At 44.0% G+C, this 22039-nt stretch overlaps 1 protein-coding gene across 1 annotated transcript; it reads right to left on the bottom strand.

Moving 5' to 3' along the window:
• Positions 1-9039: 9039 nt before the first annotated feature.
• Positions 9040-19610, bottom strand: DUSP27 (dual specificity phosphatase 27 (putative)). Its single transcript, XM_010567261.1, is given in 8 exon segments — positions 9040-11873; positions 14037-14254; positions 15004-15235; positions 16099-16193; positions 18573-18705; positions 19458-19509; positions 19511-19564; positions 19566-19610. Coding segments are annotated over 8 exon segments (3663 nt in total).
• Between the last annotated feature and the right edge of the window lie 2429 nt (positions 19611-22039).

The raw sequence follows: 22039 nt of genomic DNA, 5'->3' as shown, positions 1-22039 counted from the left end.
TCGGACAATTCTAACCCTCACACTGGGGCATCTGGCATTGTGTCACATAAATGTTGATGGACTATGCAATGATCAAACAAACCCACAGGAGCTAGTAAAGTCCGTGACACTTTCAGATATGCTCTTTGCTTGACTCGGGAGTATGAGCAGCCATCTCTGTTTATAAGATAGGGATGAGGACCTAGACAGGAATATCTGACCTTGGGTTCCTAAATCCTTTTCAGGCAGTAGAAAAATAGCCTGATTTTCATAGGCGTTCAATGTCTAGTAGCCCCAGATTACTCCAATGCCTTTTCAGAAATGAGTAGTGAACTTCAGTGGAAGAAAAAGCTCCCTCAGAATATAATAGAATATTTTTCTCATGACTACTCTCATACTTCTACAGCTTTTAAAAAAAAATATATATATATAAGGGGAAGTTGATGAACGGTAGTGATGAAAATTGATGAACAGTAGTTTCAGCCAAGAGTTGACTTTCCTAGCGTGCTCCAGGCTGAAATCCTGAAAAGCAAAAATGCTCACTTGCAAGCTATCTCCACAGCCCAGATCAGCAGGCAGCAATTAGTTTCTCAGGCACTCACTCTTCTTTCCATCTTCCTGATGGATATTTCATCTGAGTTTATGCTCTCCTCCCTCGCCTTCTGTTCACCTCTCTGCCTCTCTTTCCAATAAGGCTATGATCTGTCACAGACTCTCAATGGACAAGACCTATACATCCCATCACAACACTGTCATAGGCAGTTACATTACACAGGCCAGGATGAAAAGCGGTTTGGAAGGGAGAGAAGCCATCATGCTTCAGGGCATAGACGTGAACTCTAACCAAGGAAGAGAGATGAAAGAGGGCTTTGGGTCAGGCGGGAAGAAAATTTTACTCAGGGCAGGTTAGTCCATAATTACCCACTTAAACTTTCTTTATACTTTCTCAGATGCATCTGATTCTGGACAACATCAGAGACAGAAGGGGTGGGTCACTGGTCTGATCCAGGAGGGGAATGAGTTTCTTCATTCTTTTTGCCAGTGCACTGAGTTTATAACATTTTCTGAAACCACAATGAAATTGCTTTCCAAGCATGACCCTTGCTCTGCCAGTGATAGCCAAAAGTCCTTCCCCTAGCCCCGTCCTTCACACTTCCACAAGCAATACAGAGAGAAGCTGGTACAAAGCCAGGTCAAGATGATAAGAACAAAGCCTTGAAGACTGCTCTTAGATACCAGCTTTACTTCAACAGAGGAGGAAATTTTCAAAGAGGTGAACTCTTTCTGTCTCTCTCTCAGGCAGGAGTCTCCTGGGAGGAGAAGAAAACAGCTTTCATTTTAGCGAGTCATGATATTTATGGCCCTTTTATGGGTTTTGTTTGAAAATATAAAAGTAGATGGACTTAAATCTGTTTTAAAAGAGAGGAGATGGGAAGGGGGAGAGAGCATATGAAGGGCATGTGGGTCTGAATCATCGGCCCATGTTCAAAAGAAAATCAAACACCTTCTTTGTTTGAATACGGACCCCTTTTGCCAGTCATGAGGATAATGTCTGACCTTTTCTTGCATAGACCCTCTTATCCCTAATGACTTACAAATTTTATATGTACACTACCACCAAGAACACTCACCATGGGATGAAACAGGACAACTATTAAATTATGCAACTGCAGCACCATGCAACAGTTCAGGTGTGACTGCTTCCAGGAAGCAGACTTTCAGATCACATCTCCTGCAGAACTGAAAGCTTTATACTGTATTCCTGAGGGGCAACTGTCAGCTTCTGCTTGCTCACATACCAGAGTCTCATGTGGGCTTTTATCTATCGTATTTGTGGTGTCTGTTCAGCAACTGAGGTTGCACCCTTTTGAGGGCCTCCTGCTTTTCATATGTGGAATCTCCTCTGACCCTTTGCCTCTAGGCAGTACTTTTGATCCAATTCACAGACTAAGGAGCACATGCCTTGCAAAATTATTGAGGGAGGGAAGTTTAAGTTGAAGAACTGGGGTTTGCATTTAGTTTTGGATGTAGTTAGGCCTGTGGTCATTTTATCTGCGCTAGGAATGAACCTTCATAGATTATGACAGCTACTGGGAAATTTCCATGAGCAAAATGTACAAAGCTCCCCATTAATTGGTAGCTTCATAAAGGCTATTGTGGTTTCATAAAGCTCTCCTCTCGGGCAAGGAGGGAGAGATGTTCTGCCAAACTAATGGACAGCTTTCGACTGGATCCAAGTTCAGTGTGAAGTCGTTGCAAAGATCAAATTGCTGGGATGGTCCATGAAGACAGACCAGTCACACAATGTTTAATACCAGCTGGTGTGTGCTGCATCTTTCTTTAATATGGTGCCCTGCAATAATCAAATGGAGAGATCACAAATAGGCAAATCTCTGAAATTAGGCACGTTCCTGGCAGGACATGACCTGAAGCATATAGCTGTCTGGCCAGTTGTAAACAGTTCTTGCCACCATGGCTTATTTTCTAATATCACTCAGAAGTCCAAAAAGACTCTTAAGACATTAAGCTCCAGGTAGATGCTGTTGGTAGTTGGGTGATGCTATAAAAATGATCAGTTCCTTTAAATGTTTCTGTCTTCTAACTAGTATCACCTACATCTTGGTTCAGTTTTATGCCTGCACACAGGCCCTTCTGACTGGAGTCAACCTTCCTTTCATGGTTACTTGTGCAGAGTCCTTGGTAAGTTTGAATCAGGTTTTAAGATTTATTGATCTGGCCTTGTCCATTCTGTGGTGTGGTCTTTGATTTAATTTAATGACCGTAAAGCATTCAGGCATGTTGGCATGAAGGGTGCACGGGAAAAAAAAAGTGATTGATTGATTGATTGATTATGTAGAGACATTGTTCTCTTCATAGTTAACAATGAAGCTAGTTTTCCATTATACCCATTTGTGTCTTCCAGGGCATACATATCTTAACTAAAAGTAAACCAATCTGCCTGCAGGTATGAATCATATGTGGAAGCAGTTACACGCTTGCGTAAGGATTAAATTTGTCTATTTTAAAGACACATGCAAATAAAAATCTTTGAAACACAATTCAGAGGGGAAGGTTCAAAGCACAGATAGGATGTCCCTTCTTTGTGTCTCTAAGACAGTTTTCACATCACCATACCTGGATAGCTTGGCATGGACATCCCAACATTTTAACCTGCTGGGAAGAACTAAATTCATATTGTTGCCTGCTTTTATAAGTCACAAATAATGTTTTCCCTTTATGTCTCTGTGTGTGCGCGCACGCACGCATGCATGCTTGTGTGTATGTGTGTGCACACCCTGTGGCAGGGGAACAGCAGTCACAGGAAAACACCAAGCTCAGAAGCTACTGAATGGTTGTAACGGGGATATATGGAAGCAACATGAAATCAGCTCTTGAATATGCTGACATGTACCAAAGAAAAAAAGGTGATCTAGAAAAAAAAAAAAGGATAGGATTCTTCCATGACCAAAAAATTTCTGTTCCTAGGGGTAGCCAAAATGACAGGGTGTTAATTTAAGTAGATTATGCTGGTATTTGCAATACACAACCTAAATACATGTACTTTGAACCGCTCTCCATTTTTTACATGAAAAACAACGTAACAAATCTTACTGGCATTTAAATTATTACTGCTGGGCAACTAAGTTAGCACCTTGCTGAGATGACTGAGGCAATTCACACACCATTTAGAGCTATGCTCCCACCTCTCTAGAGAACTGTTTATTTGATAGACATAGTTCCAATTTTGGAAGTTTTTTTCACAATTAGAACAGCCAGAGATTTAACCCACTTTCATTTTTCTAAATGACAAGTGAAATTTAGAGAATAGGTAGGTAGCTCTCAAAGAGGTTTTGCTGGAGTATATGAGCATGCAGTGTCTGTTTCTAAGCCCTAGACTATATTAATCACATGCTCTCTGCATCTCTGACTGTCTATAAATTTAGGAAGGTCATGGATACTGTGTTTCCATGTTATAATGTCTATATTGAATGTATTCCAGCTAAACCCTTTAAGGAAAGGCAGGCAATGCAACATAACCATCCCCAAGTAAAACTTTTTGTCTCATAATTCACATAGCTCTCCACTATAGATAATGTGTAAGCATTTCTTAAGGTGCTGTAAGAGAAGGAAATGGTGCTAAACTCCTTTTAAAATTATCCAGTCTAAACTACTGCCACATGCAATAAATCAAATTACCCTGAAAATCCTAAATGGGGGGAAATGGGCCATGGCCCCACACCTATCAGTATTACAATGCAGAATGCAGCTGTTACGCTAGGAATAGCTTATTTCTGGCACATTTCCGCTTCCTTCCAAACTTGCTTCTGCCACATTGAATTCCTAGTCTAGCACAGATGTCATTTTATCATCTATGTCCCACTGATGTCTCTCACCCTTTCAATTTCTCACAGTCCCCTTCACATTTCTCACAAACCTGTAATTTCTGTAAATCCCACCATCTCCTTCCTTCCCACAGAGGTTGCCCCATAACCTTTCCCCAGATTTTTATACATCTAAACAAATTAATATTTTGCATTAACCTCCTCAGCTTACATACATATCTTACTGTCTCCATCCACTGTAGGTCCCCTTCTTAATTTGCCTATTGTCTTCAGATCTCTTTTTGAACACTTCTTATCTCCTAGCTCTCCAGCTTTTATCACTTTCTTCCTTCTTACTTCACTCAGACCAACTTCAAATGGGTTTCTCTCTCATGTATCCCTCTTTAACTTTGCTTCCCACATACTCTGAGTTTCTATGTTGTTCAAAGGACATTAAGGAAACAGAGTAGTAGAAATGAGAGGCCAGTGAGACGGAGCACTAAGATGGCAGATGAAATTCAAGGCTAATAAATGTAAAGCATTACACATAAGAAAACTTAACATATAAAATTATGATCTCAGAGCTGACCATTGCCATCCAGCAACAAGATTTTGTGGCTATAATAAGTAGTTCCATGAAAATATCACCTTAGTGCTCAGCAACAGCCAAAAAAGCATGCAGACTGTTAGGAGTTAATAGGGAAGGAACAGAGAATGGAAAAAAGAAGGTCATTATGCCACAGGATAAGTCCTTGCCACACCTGCACCCAGAATACTGTGTAAGGATTTCGTCCCTCATCTCAAATGTGACAAAGTAGAATTGGAAAGGGTTTGGAGAAGAATGGCCAGGATAATCAGAGACATGGAGCAGCTCCCATATAAGGAATGAGTAACGCGGGCTGAAAAACAGAGCTAAAGACAGGGCATAACAATAGAGGGGGGTAAAATCATGTGGGGCATGTAGATACTAACTATAAATTATCCTGGCATTAAAGAAGGCTAGTGGGCAGCTGGTTCAGAACAGACAAAAAAGGACATGGCTTAGCATTCAGTGTAGAGTAAGTTGTGGGAGTTCTGGCCACAAGAGATCACAGAGGCTAGTGCATACAAGGCTATAATGACTGTAACTCGAAAATGACTAGGCACCTCCATAGAAGGAAAATCTATCAAGGGCGATTAAATACAAAAATATCACATCTGGCTCAGGAAGTCCTTGAGTTGCAAGTGATTAGAAGCTGGAAGATCATGCTGGGGAAATATCACTTATATCACTGCTTTTATATTCTTCCCTAGGTATTCACTGTTGTTCTCTGTCAGAGACAGGATATTGAGCCAGATGGACCTTTGGTCTGACCTCATGCAGCCTTTCTGATGTTCTTGTGTTTATATTCTTAACTGACTGTATGGATGCTCCTTACACTTTCACCTTCCACTATACAATGCCAAAAAAACCCCTCCTGCCTACAGCAGCAAACTGAGGCTGAGCAAAAATATCAGTCCCAGCACATCTTTGCTGAAAAATCCTTCCTAGATAAATTTGGGTACTTACCTACTCTTTTAATCTAATGTCAGACCAGCATCATTGCTGAAAAACCATTCACTCTGCAGCTCTGGTTACCTGAAAGAATCTGTGCAGATCTCTCCCCTTTCACCGATTCCCTATCTTCTAAATTCTCATCTTAAAACCTGACTTTCTAGCCTGCCTTCAACCTCTCCATTTCTGTCTCTCCTGGTTATTGGTCTTATGACTGAATGCTTTAATATTTTCACCATGCAAGGTCTTTATGTCACTGTTTCATGTAATTTATACCTGTGAGCTGGAGCCTTTCCCATCTCGCTTTCAAGCACAGGCCATACACTGAATGGAGTCCAAAATGATCCCCACCCCCTTATTGCTTTGGGGGTTTGGCTTTATTAACAAGGATATAAGCAATAAGAAAATAAAGTTCAGCTATTTCTAAGGCTTCTCCCTCATGACTGCTCAGCCAGCATCTTAGATGGCCTCTCCCCAGCAAACCATTTTTATCTCCCTTTTACACAAGTGAACTAATAAGCCACCTACCTCAGTGAGTCAGCAGAACCCACTTAACCCTTTCCCAGAAGGGTCAAAACTCACTATCAGGATGGCTTGGCTCAGGCTTGTTATAGAACCATATTCTGCCCCTCGGTCTTGAATAATTTATTTGTGCGGCAGACCTAGATTAGTGTTTAAATCAAAATGCTACCCAAACAAAGGCTGTGCTGTACAGTGCAAAATGAAACCAATTACTACATCATACAATGCTCATCTTTTACAGTGTAAGATGCCCCCTACAGTACTGCAGAGGACAGACATTTCTGTTGAGAGGAGTAGCCAGCCATAGGAAGGGGGAGAGAGATTTTTCAGAGGGAACCAGCCTTTGATAAAGAAATAAATTCAGTGCCAGAAGGTATCGCACACTTCCACTTTGATCCATCGAAACTTAAGACCTTTTTTAGAGTGAAATTAAAGCCAGCTCGAAATATGGATATGCAGATTTGTTTTCCACAGAGCAACTTTACCAGGGATGAAGAAAAGAGGAAAATGCCTGTCCTAACACACATTGCAGAAATGTAATATACAATCTCAGAATGTGGATCAAAGCCTGGAATTCCACTACTTTAAAAAAATACATCTCACAGAAGTATGCAGAAACAAGGGATGCATTGTATTATATATTATATTGTAGTAGAAGTGCATTATAAGCCTCATAGCATCTCTGGATGCCTGAAATATTAACAAGACCATGTTCCTTATGTACTTCAAAAATGTAATCTGAGTACTCAAAAAAAAACCCCACACACAAGTAAAATATGTTCTTTCTCTTATTTTTCTACCCCTGTTATTGTTCAATCACCTGATTTTGAGACTCCATTCACCTGACAATAAGTAGCTATCATTTACCCTAGTCCTGGCTGTCAGAAAGAGTCATCTTTATCTTCAGAGAAGCAGGGATAATGTCTAATCAGTGAGTTATAGTTGAGAGAAATGATTCTAAGTTTAGGAAAATTGGCAGCTGCATTTTGTTATCAGTAACCATTATTTAGATAGCATTGCTGATGTGCGTGGCGTCATACAGACAAGGACAAAGACCAGGCCCTTGCCCTGTGGAGCTTACTGTCTGTATTACACAATTAAAATAGGGAGAGGTACTAGCATAATAGTAATAATGAGCTCTAAGCATCACAGTGGGAGGGAGAAGAGATGGCAAGAAAAAGGAAGACAAAACTTCATGTGAGAGCAATACTGCATCCTTCCTCCACTGTTGTTTTATACTCAGCTCTGCCAGAGGGTTTTGTTGTTTCAAAATGCAGTCTGTACAGAAGAGGGAACAGATAATTCTAAAGTAGAAATCAGGAGAAACTGGCCTGGGTGTTTATAAGAGAGAGGTGGAGGGTGTTGACTGGTGACAAAGAGTTGGGTGCTTTGATGTGTCAAAGACACAGTGTCATACGAGCCACACAAGTGATGCTGTGGCAGGCCTGGCAGGTCCTGTCACACAAGCTCACGAGGCTCTGCAGGGCATGGAAAGACCCGAGGCTCTTAACTTGGTGTACTCAGTTAACATGGAGATTGTTCTCCTTCCACTCACTCTGAAAAGTGGGCTCTGTAGCTTGTGATACAAACAACATGTGAACTGTAACACATCAGCTAAACCTACCACCTCCTAAAAATGAGCTTCCAAGTACCGCATTCAACAGACATACAATCCGTCCTTAGGTGCATGGTGCCTTATACCAACACTTTGGTTATACATCATTTTATTATGAGGTCAGTTTGTGTATCACTCTTTTCTTTTAAGGCAATCATGTTGAAAATTAATACATGACAATCTGACTATAGACATAAAAGCACAGACTTAGCTGAGCTGCATACATAAAGCAAACTGAAGTCAGTACTTCAGAAACCCAGCCTAACCGAACACAAATCCTAACCCTAACTCCATCTCTAACTAGATCAGAACATAATTTTTAGAAGGCTGCTAATATTACTGTATTTTTCCTTTGTCAACCCAAAGTTATTAGGAGGAGCCAACCGTACTGGAGCAGAGATGACTCCATCTAATAGAAAACAATGGTACCACAAGACTACATTCATTACTGCATTGAACTTCTGAAAAGAAGGAGGAATCTTTTTTCTAGTATTTCACTCTGCTTCTGCTACTTAGTAAAGTAAAACAGTACATGTATTCCCCTGAACTGTCTTATTTCTGTAGACATTCATAAGATTGGTGCAGAAAAATGGAACCTACCTGGCAATATCTTCTCAGTGGTATAAAGTAAAACTGATTAAGAGAGGAACATTCTTCAAGTTCCTAGAAAAGGCTGTTGGCTTCTTCCATTTATGATCAAAAAGATCCTAGAAAAAATATGTCCAGTCTTTAACAAGACTAGGAAATTGAAATAACCAAAATGGGATGTGATTGGTCTTTCGAATTGAGGTACCACTATTACTTGCTTTTACTGCTGAAACATTGTCTGGCTCCTAATGGCTTCTAACATTGTGTTCCTACCTACATTGATCATTTAATACTAGCATCTTCTTTCTGACAAACCACAAACACTTCCAAAACTTGACCTCTTCCCTTTATCGCTTTTGATTAAGAAGAGAACTATCTGCAGGAAATGCCCTACAAACCACAAAGGATTATCAGAAATATAATGATGAGTGATTCAGGGACTCTGTGGCTCTGCTTGTGTTCCTATAATCTGATCGTGGTCACTCTTCCCTTCTCCGCCGGAGCTTTGCCGTAGTTTCTTCTAGTCGGCTTCTCCAAGCAGCGATAATGGCATCATCATCCATCTCTTCTTCCTCTTCTTTACGCATGCTTCGCCTGTACTGAGAGAACTGTCTAGATGCAAATCTTTCTTCACTTTGTTCCACTTTTGCCTCCTTCTTTCCATCCTCTTCAGACTTTGAAAAGCTCTGGGTGAACTTTCTCTTAGCTCCAAATTCTGACATGTCTGACCTGGCCTCCTCTTCACATGCCTCCACATGACGAGATCTAACTCGACTCTGTGTAGATGGTTCAGGGGATTCAGAGTCAAAGGACGGTTCAGGTGTTTGACTGAAAACATGCAGCTCTGGGCTCTTTTCTCTGGAACTTGTCTCACTGACCCTTGACCTTGTGAATGTATACATCTTTTTATCCTCCTTTGCAGAAGCAGAGGAAAATCTTGACATGGTTCTCAGTGAATCTCCTTTTGACTCATAGGAAGAACAGCTGTCTAGCTCTTCTCTTTGGGATCTGGAGAATCTGTAACTGGATGTTTCAGAATCCATCTCTCTAACTTTGGATGATCTGCTATATTTCTCTCTAGCCTTCTCACTTTGATCATAGTATGATGGTGGTTCTCTTTCTGCTTTCAGGCTACTGAGCCACTTGGTAATATCAGTCTCTATCTCTGACTCGAGTGCACCTGTGTCTGCAGGCTGACTGGACAGATCAAAGACTGTATCACTTCTGTCAAGATCTGCTTGCAAGGGGCGCCTGTGGCTGTTTGTTGTACTGTCTCTGTCATCTTCTGTTTCATTTTGCTCTCCTTTGGTCATCTTTTTTTTAAATAAAGTGCTGCGTTTATTGTCTCTGATCACCTTTTCAATTTGATAATCTGACATTTTCTCTCTCATTTCCATTTGCATCTCCTTCTCTTTCCTCCTGAGTTTCTTTAGGTCAACATCATCAGCAAAGAGGCTGTACAGTGGCTTGCTCGTCTGTGTAGTCTTCATGTTTGAACTAGTCCCTTCTGTCCTTGCACTCACTGAGGTATTGCAAGACAGGACAGACTGAGACTCAGCCCTGTGCATGTCCTGCTGGCGAAGCTGAGAGGTAGCAAGAGATGAGCCACTCTGAGCACTGAGAAGAGAAACCTTATCATCATCTACACGCCTGCCAAGGTCTCCTGACATTACGCTGGAGGCCATTGCAGATGATGGACGGGACAGCATCATGATCTCATTTTGCTTTTGAGCGATGGTTTCACTGACCACGTTAGCAATCCAGTTCTGAATGCTTGCCATGGATATTGTGTCACCTGGACCAACTGGGAGACTGGGAAGGGGTATACTTGGCATCTGAGGCTGCATTGCCCCTGTGTTGCTCCTGGTCTGTGATAAAGATGAATGATTTGTCTGCATGCTCAGTACAGAAGCTGCATCCTCAGCACCGCTTGCAGAAGGTGCTGAGGGCCAGAAAGCTGAAAGTGGGATACTCCCACTCATCGTACTGTCTGTCTCCCAGCTGCACATGGACTGGCTTTCTTCTAAAATTTTCTTTGAATGTTCAAGGAGCTCTATACGCCTCTGCTTCTTTTTAGCTGAAGCAGAATCCTCGCTTTTGGCAAACTCCACAAATTCCTCCTTGCTTTCACTGCCCACCTTCTTCTGCCGCTTCATTTTCCAAGCCTGGTAAGCAGTCAGGTTAATATCTGACAAACTCTTCCCTTCTGTCCCCTCCCCGCCTGCCTGACTGCCATCTTCTGCTGGAGATGGTGCAGAAGATGATGATGGTTCTAAATCCTTCTTGTGAAAGCCAAACTGGATCCTCTTGACCTTCCACCTTTCTAGAGGAGTTAACTTGTCTTTGTTCTTTTGGCAAAAATTGTAAAAGGAGCTACTGTCTGAAAACACACTCTCCTCATCCACATCCCTCTCCTTTCTTCCTGTTTCTGGGGATTGTCTTTCCCCACAATTTTTATTCTTAGAATGATACCTCTGAGCAGCTTCCTTCTCAATCTCCAGAAGCCTCTGGTTCCACATGTCCCAAGTGCTCTCTGAAGACACAGAGCCTGTGCGGCATCTCATCCTGCTAAAGCTACTGGCTTCCAGCTGTTGTTTTAGGGTTCGGATCTCAAAACTGCTCACGCTCTCAACATCACTGAATTCACCTGATGGGTAAGGTCTTCCTCCCATGCTGGAATCTCCATCCTCCTCCCTGGGTGGACCCTGTATATGGTACTTCTCATTTCTACGCTGCCAGTCATGGATCCTCTGTTCCACATCCTCCTCAGTTTGTTCCCCTTCCTGATCCAGAAGCTTTGGAGATGTTGCTCCATGGTTAACTCCTGGTTCCTTTGCAGGCAGGCCTTGTTTCTTCCTCCATTCCTCATACAACTGTTCCTCTTCCTCCTCACTGATGAGGGTGGAGTGTTTGGAAACCCAGCTAGTTTTTCCCATTGATGAAGAACTCATAAGACTACCCAGCAGGCTGCTGGTGTCCTCTTCTTCTACTGTGATGGAGTGGGCTTTGGCTCCCATGATGCTTTCTGAGTCCCCAACTCCAGACAGCTGGGAGGAAGTCCCAGCATGGACAACAGGGCTTTGACTAGGAGTGACTTCTTCATCTCCAGTATGCTCCAACTCTCGTTCCTCCAACAATTGCTCGTTGAGCTCCCTTAGCTGTTTCAGAAAGCCATCGTTGGGGTAAATGGCACGCTTCTTTCTCAGAGTCATCAGAGCCTCCAGAATGGTCATATGGTGGTAGATCATCAGGTAAGCAGCCACCAGCACAGCTGAGCGACTGATTCCCATTTCACTGCTGACAAGGATTTTGCCTACAGATATTGAATATAAAAGTAATTAGCTATTTCCAATAACATAGAGAGGTTGCTCTGATTTGTAGCACAAAAGCATTCTCTGAATAGTGTTAGACAGATTATTTGTTTCAGTGACTGAAACCAATACTAAATATTTGTTAACTTTATCTTAATACAAATCTAGATACATATGAATAAAAAGCACTTAGTTTCAAAAGCTGTGGGCATGCTCATTTTAAAACAATCTAAATAATATTTGTATTTTCACCTATACACTTCACTTCCCCAAATAATCAAAAAGCTTATAATAGGTATTAGAAAGACAAGTGATACAGTATTCTTGACTTGCTGGCTGACTTAGGGTGAGACATTTAAGCTTTCCATGCTTCAGTTTCCCCATATGTAAAAAGGAGATATTAGCATTAGCCTCCAGGAAGGTATTGGGAGGACAAGCAAATAACTTATTTTTTTATAAAGCACATTGTAAGAATTAAATACAATTTTATATTAATTTAATTATATTTTTGCCAGAATCCAGATCTGCTGTTTTGCAAGGTACACTCAAACAGTTACATGTAGACTGGCTGGAGGCCAGAGTCATAGTATATCATCTCAGAACAGGAAAACCAAGCAACTAGCAGAAAAGAGCTGATTTTGACTCTGACAAACTGATACAGCTGCTTCAAACTACTGGGACCCACCGTTCTGTAAACAGTGACTGGAAGAGCTAGAATCCAAGCTGAGGATCTGCTTTATTTCATGGCATTTACACAGAAACCACCTCTTGCAGAAAACTGAGCTTTGGCACAAAAGAATTGTTTTTTAAAGTTGCTTTTATAGCAAATGACAGTTAAAGAAAAGCTTGTAAATATGGAGAGAGCGTAAATGAGGCTTTGCTAGCCTGCAAATAACTGAAATTACTGTTTCTAAATGTGTGATAAACTCCAGTTTAATCAAACTGTTTGCACTGAGACTTAATAAAGCCAGTTTAAACACCACCTTTCTGACTACTGCTATCTTACTGCAAGCATTTACCTAATGTGCCTATTCCTGCAATCAAAAGTCTCAGTTGCCTTCCAAGCGTTTTAACAGCCAGTAAAGCCTATCTAACAGCTCACCAAAAGAGGGAGATCTCATTCCTCTGCTTTCTTTCAAGGCTCTTGTCTCCGTGTATCCTTTCCAGTGTCAGCTCTGGTACTCACCGGGCCCTTTAATAAGCCAGTTCAGCTCACTAACCCAATGGAAAACCACCTCTTCCCTGCTGGGCTGTCATTTTTGCTGTGTTAGTGAGTTGAAGGGTGAATGCATGCCAGCAGCTGTAAGCATCTGTACTATGCCAGGGGTAGCAATGGGAGGTATGAGGAAGAACATAGATGGGTAGAGCGTCCCTCCTCGTGGTGTTGTTGGTGAGCTATTAAAATTGGCTCAACTTTTCTTTGGTACTAACAAAACTTCTCACTTTTCTTACTGTCACTTCTACTAGGAAGTAACCTGTTGTCTCTACAAAAATTAAATGCATTGAATACATATATGAAGAATATCAGTGATATCACTGATTGTGGTGTTCATTTTCATATTGAATTCCATAAAGATATTTCTAACTGTCCACTGAAGCTGCAACAAAATGACCAGTATGCACTGGAGGTCCACAGAATAACAGGTGCCATGGAATTGGAGTCTAGCAAATTGTACAGTAGCCTGGGTGTGGACATCCACGGGTTCAACTCAGCTGTTTGGATTGTTCTAGTAAATCAGCCTGTTCTTTTGTAGTAAGCATCCTGGCAAAACTGAAACTCACACTGTACAGGAATATATCGATATATATAGTATTATATAATATCAATATAAAAAATTATATTTATTGGAGCAGGGCTTCACATCTTTGCAATAGTAGGGTGCTTTCAAAGCAGCTGAGGGAGGTGGCTTGCAGCCAGTCTGAGTCCGAAAACATGGGGCTTGCAGCAGAGGCTGCTGGGCTGCCTCCTCTCACTAGTTTGCCCCCTCCTGTTTTGAATGAGGCATGGCAGAAATGGGCAAGAAGGGTTGACCATAATTGGATACAGAGAACAAAGTATCTGCCTTCTACCCAATTACAAATGTGGCATTGGCTGTTTATCGGAGTAACACTTCCACCCATTAATTCCCAAGCATTCTGGAACCACTGTAATCTTCTCCTCTTACCCCTGTAAGTCAGCAGTGCTTCGTCAAGGAACTCTGCAGCTGGGCGGAAGTGTTTGGAGATATCCATATCTGGAAAATCATCCACTTCAATGCCCAGGTACTGGATATTCAGACCATTGTAGAAACCTGGTCCTGTGTATACACCTGTACCATGAGCTGCGTTCAAGACGTGTGTGATCCCCAGTCTCTTCAAACGGCTTTTGTTCACTGCAACACTTCTTCAGAAAAGAAAAAAAGATATTAGATATCAGTGGTCCTATTTCGGGTAGGCAAGAAGCTGTCTGCTACAAGGTCTACAGAGCTCCCAGTCTGTGGTACTCATCCAACACACAGCTCCACTCAGACCTTAATGTCCTTTTGAGAGTTCTACAGGTATTTCTTTCCAATACTCACTGGGAAAAGAAAATGAGAAACCTGCACTCACCAGTAGAGCTGCACGCTCCAGCTTGATTTTAAACTCATCCTGCCATCCTAGGTTCAGGCTGTTTACTTATTTCTCAATTTTTATCACTCCGTAACTGATACTTTACACTATATCCCCTTCTAATTCTGTCTGGTCACTTGCACAGGTGTCTCAGATGGCTGAGCCACGGTACAAAAGACCTAGCCATTTCCACTTGATATTTGCTACGGCATTTCTTTTTTAAATCTCTTTTACATATCAAAGAATTTAGAGCCAATTTCAGGGCCAAATTCCAATCAGAACAATGTAATTTGGGCTCATTTGCCTTTTCCTTTCCTAAACTGTCGAAGCATCAAAATAGCACAGGAAAGCTGCTGATTCTATTGCAGAAGTATTTACTTTTCCGGACACAGAGATCCTTGTGAGCATATACTGAAAAACACTTTGGGGCTCTCTAGGGATGAAAGGTATTAGATGGACGTGATACATATTATACCTTCAATGGTTCTATCTGACCCTTCACTGGGAATCTCATGCAACTTGATGACAAAAGCTGACACTCACTTTTCTGCTATGAAGACATTAGGCCAGACTTCATCCACAGCATCCCTGGGGGTCTCCAGCCTGTCCTTCACAAGTGCCCTCTGCAAGTCCATCACACACGGCGTGTTAAACAAGCTGGTGTCATCAATCTTTTCCTTAACTCGGTTGTACAGGTCTTCCACCATCAGCTGCCGCGCAGACTCTAACATCCTGGGACACGCTGAATCTACCTTGGCGTCCTTTGTCTTCAGTTCTGTAATAAACTGACATTGTAACTAAAAGCATGTAAAAACAACACAAATATATGACCTGTCATTCTTTGTTCCTGGGATAAGCCTTGTGGCTTGCTTTTTTCCCAGTAACATCACACCGTCCTGTCTGCAATGTGTGCATGTACATGCTTATCTAGCAGCCTCAAGGTAGTTAGTAATGGGAAAAGCATATTGCACTGTCCTCTCAGTCCAGAGACCCACAAAGGCCAAAGGCCTGGGAGTTAAGGGAATGCTTATTCTAGCCGCAGAAGAATGCAGTCACTCTCTGCAGCTTCCTGAGGAGGGGAAGTAGAGAGGAAGGTGCTGATCTCTTCTCCCTGGGATCCAGTGACAGGACACATGGGAATGGTTTAAAGCCGCACCAGGGGAGGTTTAGACTGGACATTAGGAAACATTTCTTTACTGAGAGGGTGGTCAAACACTGGAACTGGCTTCCTAGAGAGACAGTCAACGCCCCATCCCTGTCAGTGTTTAAGAGGCATTTGGACAATGCCTTTAATAACATGCTTTAATTCTTGGTCAGCCCTGAAGTGGTCACGCAGTTGGACTAGATGATTACTGTAGGTCCCTTCCAACTGAAATATGTTGCAGCGAGCAACCAGCAATCAAACTGTATTCACCACTGCAGTACATGATTTTGCCACAGATTCAGTGAACAACTTCAAAGGAAGTCACCAAACCTTTCTGTAAATTGTTACTTCTTTGCGGTTTTCACCTCTACCTCAGGTGGGGTTTTCTCATAAAGGCTTTTTTATCATTTTAGGATCTCTGGATGAGAAAGGCAAAACAAGCGCAACTCATCTCTCTATTACTTACATAGTGCTTTCACCCTTCCTCCTCTTACCTTCATTGATTATTTGTTTGGCAGCCACAGCAGATGACAGATGGATTGGCTCCATGAAGATGCTCTCTGTATCAGTGTCCGATATCACTGAATACCTGCCAACAAACCACACTGCATATTAGGCAAATGTTCTCTACTGGGATCCCATCTCCAGGACTTTAGCCCTTTTCACCCACTCCAGAAGAGAGCAACAGGGAACTGGAGCAGCAGAAGGGAAGTCCCAGCTCTTCTCCCACCCCTCACCCCCACCCCGCTCTCCAGCATGGTGTTACAGGCTTCAAATATGCCTTGGTATCCAGTGTTTGCAGGATGCAGACAGGTCCCATGGGGAGGAGCTGCAGTGGACTGTGAGTGCAAGAGAATGGACTAGTGGAGGAGGTTTTGGGTAGAGAAAATCAGTGTCTGGTTTGAGACTGGGAGGGAGATGGATCACAAGGAATAGTCTCACAAGTAGCTCTCACTCAGACAGACATAAACATTGTCCTAACTAGAATTTATTGAAAAATTCAAACCAGATTATGCTAGAAAACTGTTGGGTTGGGTTTTTTTTGTTGTTAGCTAATTGCCTACAAGCATTCTTTGAGTTATCACAAGCTGCAATGCAAGCATTAAGATCGAAGCCTGTGAATCTCTCCCTCAGTGCATAGTACATTGGTCACTTCATAGCATGAAATCTGTGGTCAGTCTCTCCACTCACATAGTGTTGTCTAACTGCAGATCAGAAATAACTATGAAACCCACAAACATCTTTGAAGGGAGTTCTTTGACACACAGCATGATTTACATAAGTTTTTGTTAAGCAAAAAAGGGCTTCAATCTTGAAAACAAATATATTTCCATCTGGCTACGCCTGTACAGTCCAAGCAAATCTCTTCTTATTTAGACCATCTTAACAAAATATTTTACAGAGCTTTCTCCCTGATGCACACCCTCTACATTTCCTTCCAAACAGATGGTACAGATCATTAGGACAAATTTGCTGCCATCACAGAAGCTCTCTGGCAATGCAGGCTTGCAGTACTTGCAACACACTGTTTGTTTTTGTTTAATTAAAGCAGGAGAGGGAGGATGATTAATGTGCAGTCAGGGTGCAGCAAAGTGTCTGGAGAGCTAAACTGCTTTCATTCTCCAGAATCAAAATGGAAGGCACAGCCATCGGAAACCACTTAATGGGCTCGTCTAGGTCATTTAGTTGGGTTCCAGCACTTGTCAACCGTGACTGAAAGTAATCCTTTTCTAGCTCTTCAAAGGAGTTTATTAGATGAGCAAGGGGAGTCTCAGTCTGATTTACAGGAGCTGACACAAATTTGCAGCTATGCCCTGCCTTCAATTCCTTTTGCTGTAAAGGTTGCCTCCAAGCTCAATAAAAAGATAACAGTTGGTAATAATCTGCCACCACAGCCTCAACACATTTTACCTGTAGCTACCCCAAGCATCTATGAAACACACAGGTGCAGAACTGCCCAGGTCTGGATGCTTTAAGGGCCTTGTTCTGGCTGGGAAGGGCCTTGCCAAAAGGGGAGGGGAGGGGAAGGGGAAGGGGAAGGGAATAAACTGAAGAGGTGCTTCTGTTCATTTTGAGTGACTGATGAGCAGGAGAGTGATTTACCAAGTTCAATACATAAGTTTACTTTATGTGAGCTCAGTGAACTTCCTAAACAATTTTTAAATGCATGTAGTTAAATGAAATAGGCACTCTGTCTTCATTTTTCTGCAGTGCCCCACAGTTAATGGGAAACATTTCATAACCTCATACTTGTTGAGGGCCACTGGGGCAGGTTCTTTTCAAACTTGATCCCTACTCCCTGCCTTCAGCTAAAGCATCTCAAAGTGTACAGAAAGCCCTGCAGACCATTTTGCTTTAGGAAAAGAGTACAAAGGGAGGTATTTTTCCTTGTATTAGGAGAAAACACATCTAATCATGCTTGTTTTGCTTGAGGAAACTCAATTTCTGCTTGCGCTGTGATAGCCTCCCGTTCAGTGCCTGAAGCCTGTAGCTAAAGATGGCTCTGAACCAAACCCAAATCCAAAGACCCTCAGTCTTTCTGGGGCTGGGAAAGGCAAACATCAACATTAAAAAAATCCACAGGTCCTTCTAATGGACAGAAAGATGGGGCTGAATTTGGGAAAAGTTGAAAACCGGATCAGAAGTTTCAGCGTGGGAGTGGAGATGGGAAGACGACACAGGGAAGAGCAACTATACCACCCCATAGTAATGCCTTCTGCAATTTATCCTCTCTGTGTGTGCCTACACTCTCAGCAGGATGGATTAATTAGCGCAGGAGTCCTATCTCTGCAGTCTTTCTTCCTACTGGCATACTAACCCCCGCCTCAGGGAGGGGAGGGAAGCCCTGGGCTCCACGCTTGATCCAAGTGCCTGTGCGGAGAGGAGGTGGTAGAAGAGGAGGGAAGGCAAGCTGATCCACCGCGTGCTACCAGGGGGCCATGGCAGCGCCTGCGGCAAGCATACTCACCGGCTGGGTGAGGGGCTGCGGAGATAGCGGGCCTGCACAGCCTTCACATCCGGTCCCTCGTCCTCCTCATCGGGCACCACCTGCTTGCTGTCCGAATCTCTGCTGCTGGCCATGGCAGCTCCAAGAGGATCCACTACAAGGGGAGCACGGCAGGACGAAGGGCCATTACAGGAGTCTGCACGGGAGGCCATCCCCCAGCTGTGGGGCTGTGGTGGCAAGGGGGGGGGGGGGGTACGGCAGAAGGGGCTCCCACAACCCCGCAAGCAGCCCTTGCCGCAAGCCAGCTGCACTGGCTTCTCTGCCAGGGTGCCTGCCATTCCCGAGGCCTCGTGCAGCTCCCTGGCTGCTGCCCAGCGAGCACCAGTGCCCTTCTTGCCTGTGAGTAAGCGTGCAGGAAGGAAGGAGTGGTGGGGCAGAAACTCTATCCCCCCCCCCGGCCGGCCGGCTCAGCCCATGTGTGGCGGCTGGAAGGAGCTGTACCCAGCCAGACCCGGACTGGAAGGAGCACTGGGGGAGGAAACATGAGACCTCACCTCCCCAAAATGAAATGCTCCTAAAGCTCAAGGCCGAAGGCGCTTTAAGCCTCAGGACTTTGTCCTTGTAATCCTTTGTGGGGAGGCTGCCATGCCCGCCCTGGGCGTGGGAGAGCGAGGGGGCCATAGCTCAGTTAGGAGCATGAAAATACAGCAGCTGGCACTTCCCTGGGTCTGGCCAGAGCGACTCCTGCCTCGCCGTGCCACGGCAGCCGGCGGCAGCTCCGAAGGGCCCCAGCTGCCAGCCTCAGGCGGGAGGACTGCGGCCATGTGCCGCCACCGGGGGTGAGGAGCGGCTGCCGCTCATGGGGCAGCGAGCAGGGAGGCAGGGGAGCAAGGAAGGGGCACTTACCCCCTGTGCCCGGATGAATCCTCCAGGGGTCCCTGCTGGGGACGGAGGCACGGTGAAGGAGTCCAGCGAAGAGGGCAGGAAACCTGGCAGGGAATGGTACTTGCGGGGAGAGAAATCAGCTGCCCCCTCTTGCTCTCTCTATGGCTTCTTCATCAAGGGGCAGGACAACTGTCAGCACCAAACCTTTATCAGCCTTCTAAATATAGTGTTGTCCTGACGCTGGCTGCTGGATCGCACGGGGAAAGAATTCAGTGCCTCATAGACGGCAGCTGGTCAAGCACTTAACTCCTTCCCTGCTGCAGGCTGGGTCCTCTGGCATTTCCCAGTTGCAGGAGGAGCCCAGAGAAAAGCCCAGAGCCAGTGAGGCTGGACCTTCACCTGCAGCGAGCCTCCAGGCAAGTGGGATCCCACCAGGTGCAATTTGAAATGCTGGTATCACCTCTGATGTCCTTGGGATACGCAGTGCAGGATGAGCCACTCCAAGCTTAGCAGAAGCAAGCTACCTGTCAACTACCTGGACTTCTGTAAGGTCTTTGATATGGTCCCCCACAACATTCTTACCTCTAAATTGGAGAGATATGGGTTTGATGGATGGACTATTCGATGGATAAGGAATTTGCTTGATGCCTGCATCCAGTTACAGTCAAAGGCTCAGTGTCCAAATGGAGATCAGCAACAAGTGGTGTCCCTCAGTATTCCATATTGGGACCAGTACTGTTCAGTATCTTTATTAATGACAAAGACAGTGGGACTGAGTGCACCCTCAGAAATTTTGCAGATGACACCAAGCTGAGTGGTACAGTTGATTTGGTGGAGGGAAGGGATGACATCCAGGAGAACATTGACAGCCTTGAGGATTGGGCCCATGTGAACCTCATGAAGTTCAACAAGGCCAAGTGCAAGGTCCTACACCTGGGTTGGGGCAACTCCTGGTATCAGTACAGGCTGGTGGATTAATGGATTCAGAGCAGCCCTGTGGAGAAGGACTTGTGGGTACTGGTGAATGGAAAACTGGATGTGAGCTGGCAACGTGCGCTTACAGCCCAGACAGCCAACCGTATCCTGGGCTGCATCAAAAACAGCCTGGCCAGCAGGTCGAGGGAGGTGATTCTTTCCCCCTACTCCACTCTAGTGAGACCCACCTGGAGTACTGTGTCCAGCTCTGGGGCCCCCAGCACAAGACATGGGTCTGTTAGACTGGATCCAGGGGAGGGCCACCAACATGATCAGAGGGCTAGAACACTACGAAAAAAGGCTGAGAGAGCTGGGGCTGTTCAGCCTGGAGAAGAGAAGGTTCTAGGGAGACCTTATTGCAGCCTTTCAGTACTTAAAGGGGATCTTATAAGAAAGATGGAGAGAAACTTTTTATCAGGGCCTGTAGTGACAGAACAAGGGGCAATGATTTTAAACTAAAAGGATAGATTTAGATTAGATATAAGGAAGAAATTCTTTACTATGAGGGTGGTGAGACAGTAGAACAGGTTGTCCAGAGAAACTGTGGATGCCCCATCACTGAAGTGTTCAAGGTCAAGTTGGATGGGGTTTTGAGCAACCTGGTCTAGTGAAAAATGTCCCTGCTTATGGCAGGAGGGTTGGACTAGATGGCCTTTAAGGTCCCTTCCAACCCAAACCATTCTGTGGTTCTATGATTGTATAATTAGCTGATTTTTGTTCTTGGAGGAGCTAGGACTGAGGTATGCTCTGTCTTCTCTGATGCCTTTTCAAAGAGGAAACCTCCAGTTCCCATCTCTTGACTCCCCAGCAAAGCTCATGGGCCAGGCTGGTCTGGGGCAGAACCAGATGAAAGTCTAAGTGCTATTTACCTGTACTGGGGGCTCCAGTTCTGAGTCATGCAATGACATCCCACTGTTGATTCCTTTTGCAAACGAACAAGCAAACAAGCAAGGAAGTGGAAAAGAGAACTGACCTATCTCATACCACAGATACCTTTGCTGCTGGGCAGGGCCTGCATACACCCCTTCCTTCTTACTTGAGTGCTGCATCCCCACATGGGATAGGGCCACATCTGCAAGGATGCCACATCATGGCAGGGAAGAGCTGTGAAATAGGCACTCAAGTCTTTGTGTGCTCATAGCCTAGACTTGTGTTAATAAAGTTACTGGGGTGAGCAAGTAGGAACAAGAGAAAGTGGTATATTGAATCTTGGGTGTCATATCAAAGGGAGAAATGGATTACTGATTACAAGTTTGAAGAGATCCTAACAGTTTCATGTACCAAAAGAGAATGAATTGTGTTGATCCTACAGCTGCATCCTCTAGGTAATGCCATTTTTAGCCACTTCTGCAGTGCAGTGCCACATGTGTTCTTGTTAATTACTGCTAATTGAGGCAGGAAGTGATCTAAAGAAGTTTGCCTATGGACTCCCTTATTATTGGAGAAGAGAGTTTTCAAAGGACCTAAATGTTGTGGGAGCACGTATACCATTGACATCCAATAAAAACTGATGCTTTTAAGTCACTGAGCTGCTTCTGAAAATCCTGTTCATGAATCTTTAGGATACAACTGCAGTAGGGGATGATGGCTAGACCCAAAAGCCCTGCCATACCCATCACAACCATTCA

Source organism: Haliaeetus leucocephalus, unplaced genomic scaffold (genome assembly GCF_000737465.1).
Source record: "Haliaeetus leucocephalus isolate CR32 unplaced genomic scaffold, Haliaeetus_leucocephalus-4.0 Scaffold228, whole genome shotgun sequence".
Lineage (NCBI taxonomy): Eukaryota > Metazoa > Chordata > Aves > Accipitriformes > Accipitridae > Haliaeetus > Haliaeetus leucocephalus.
Note: the sequence above shows the minus strand (reverse complement) of the source record. Positions and strands in the feature narration are given on the sequence as shown.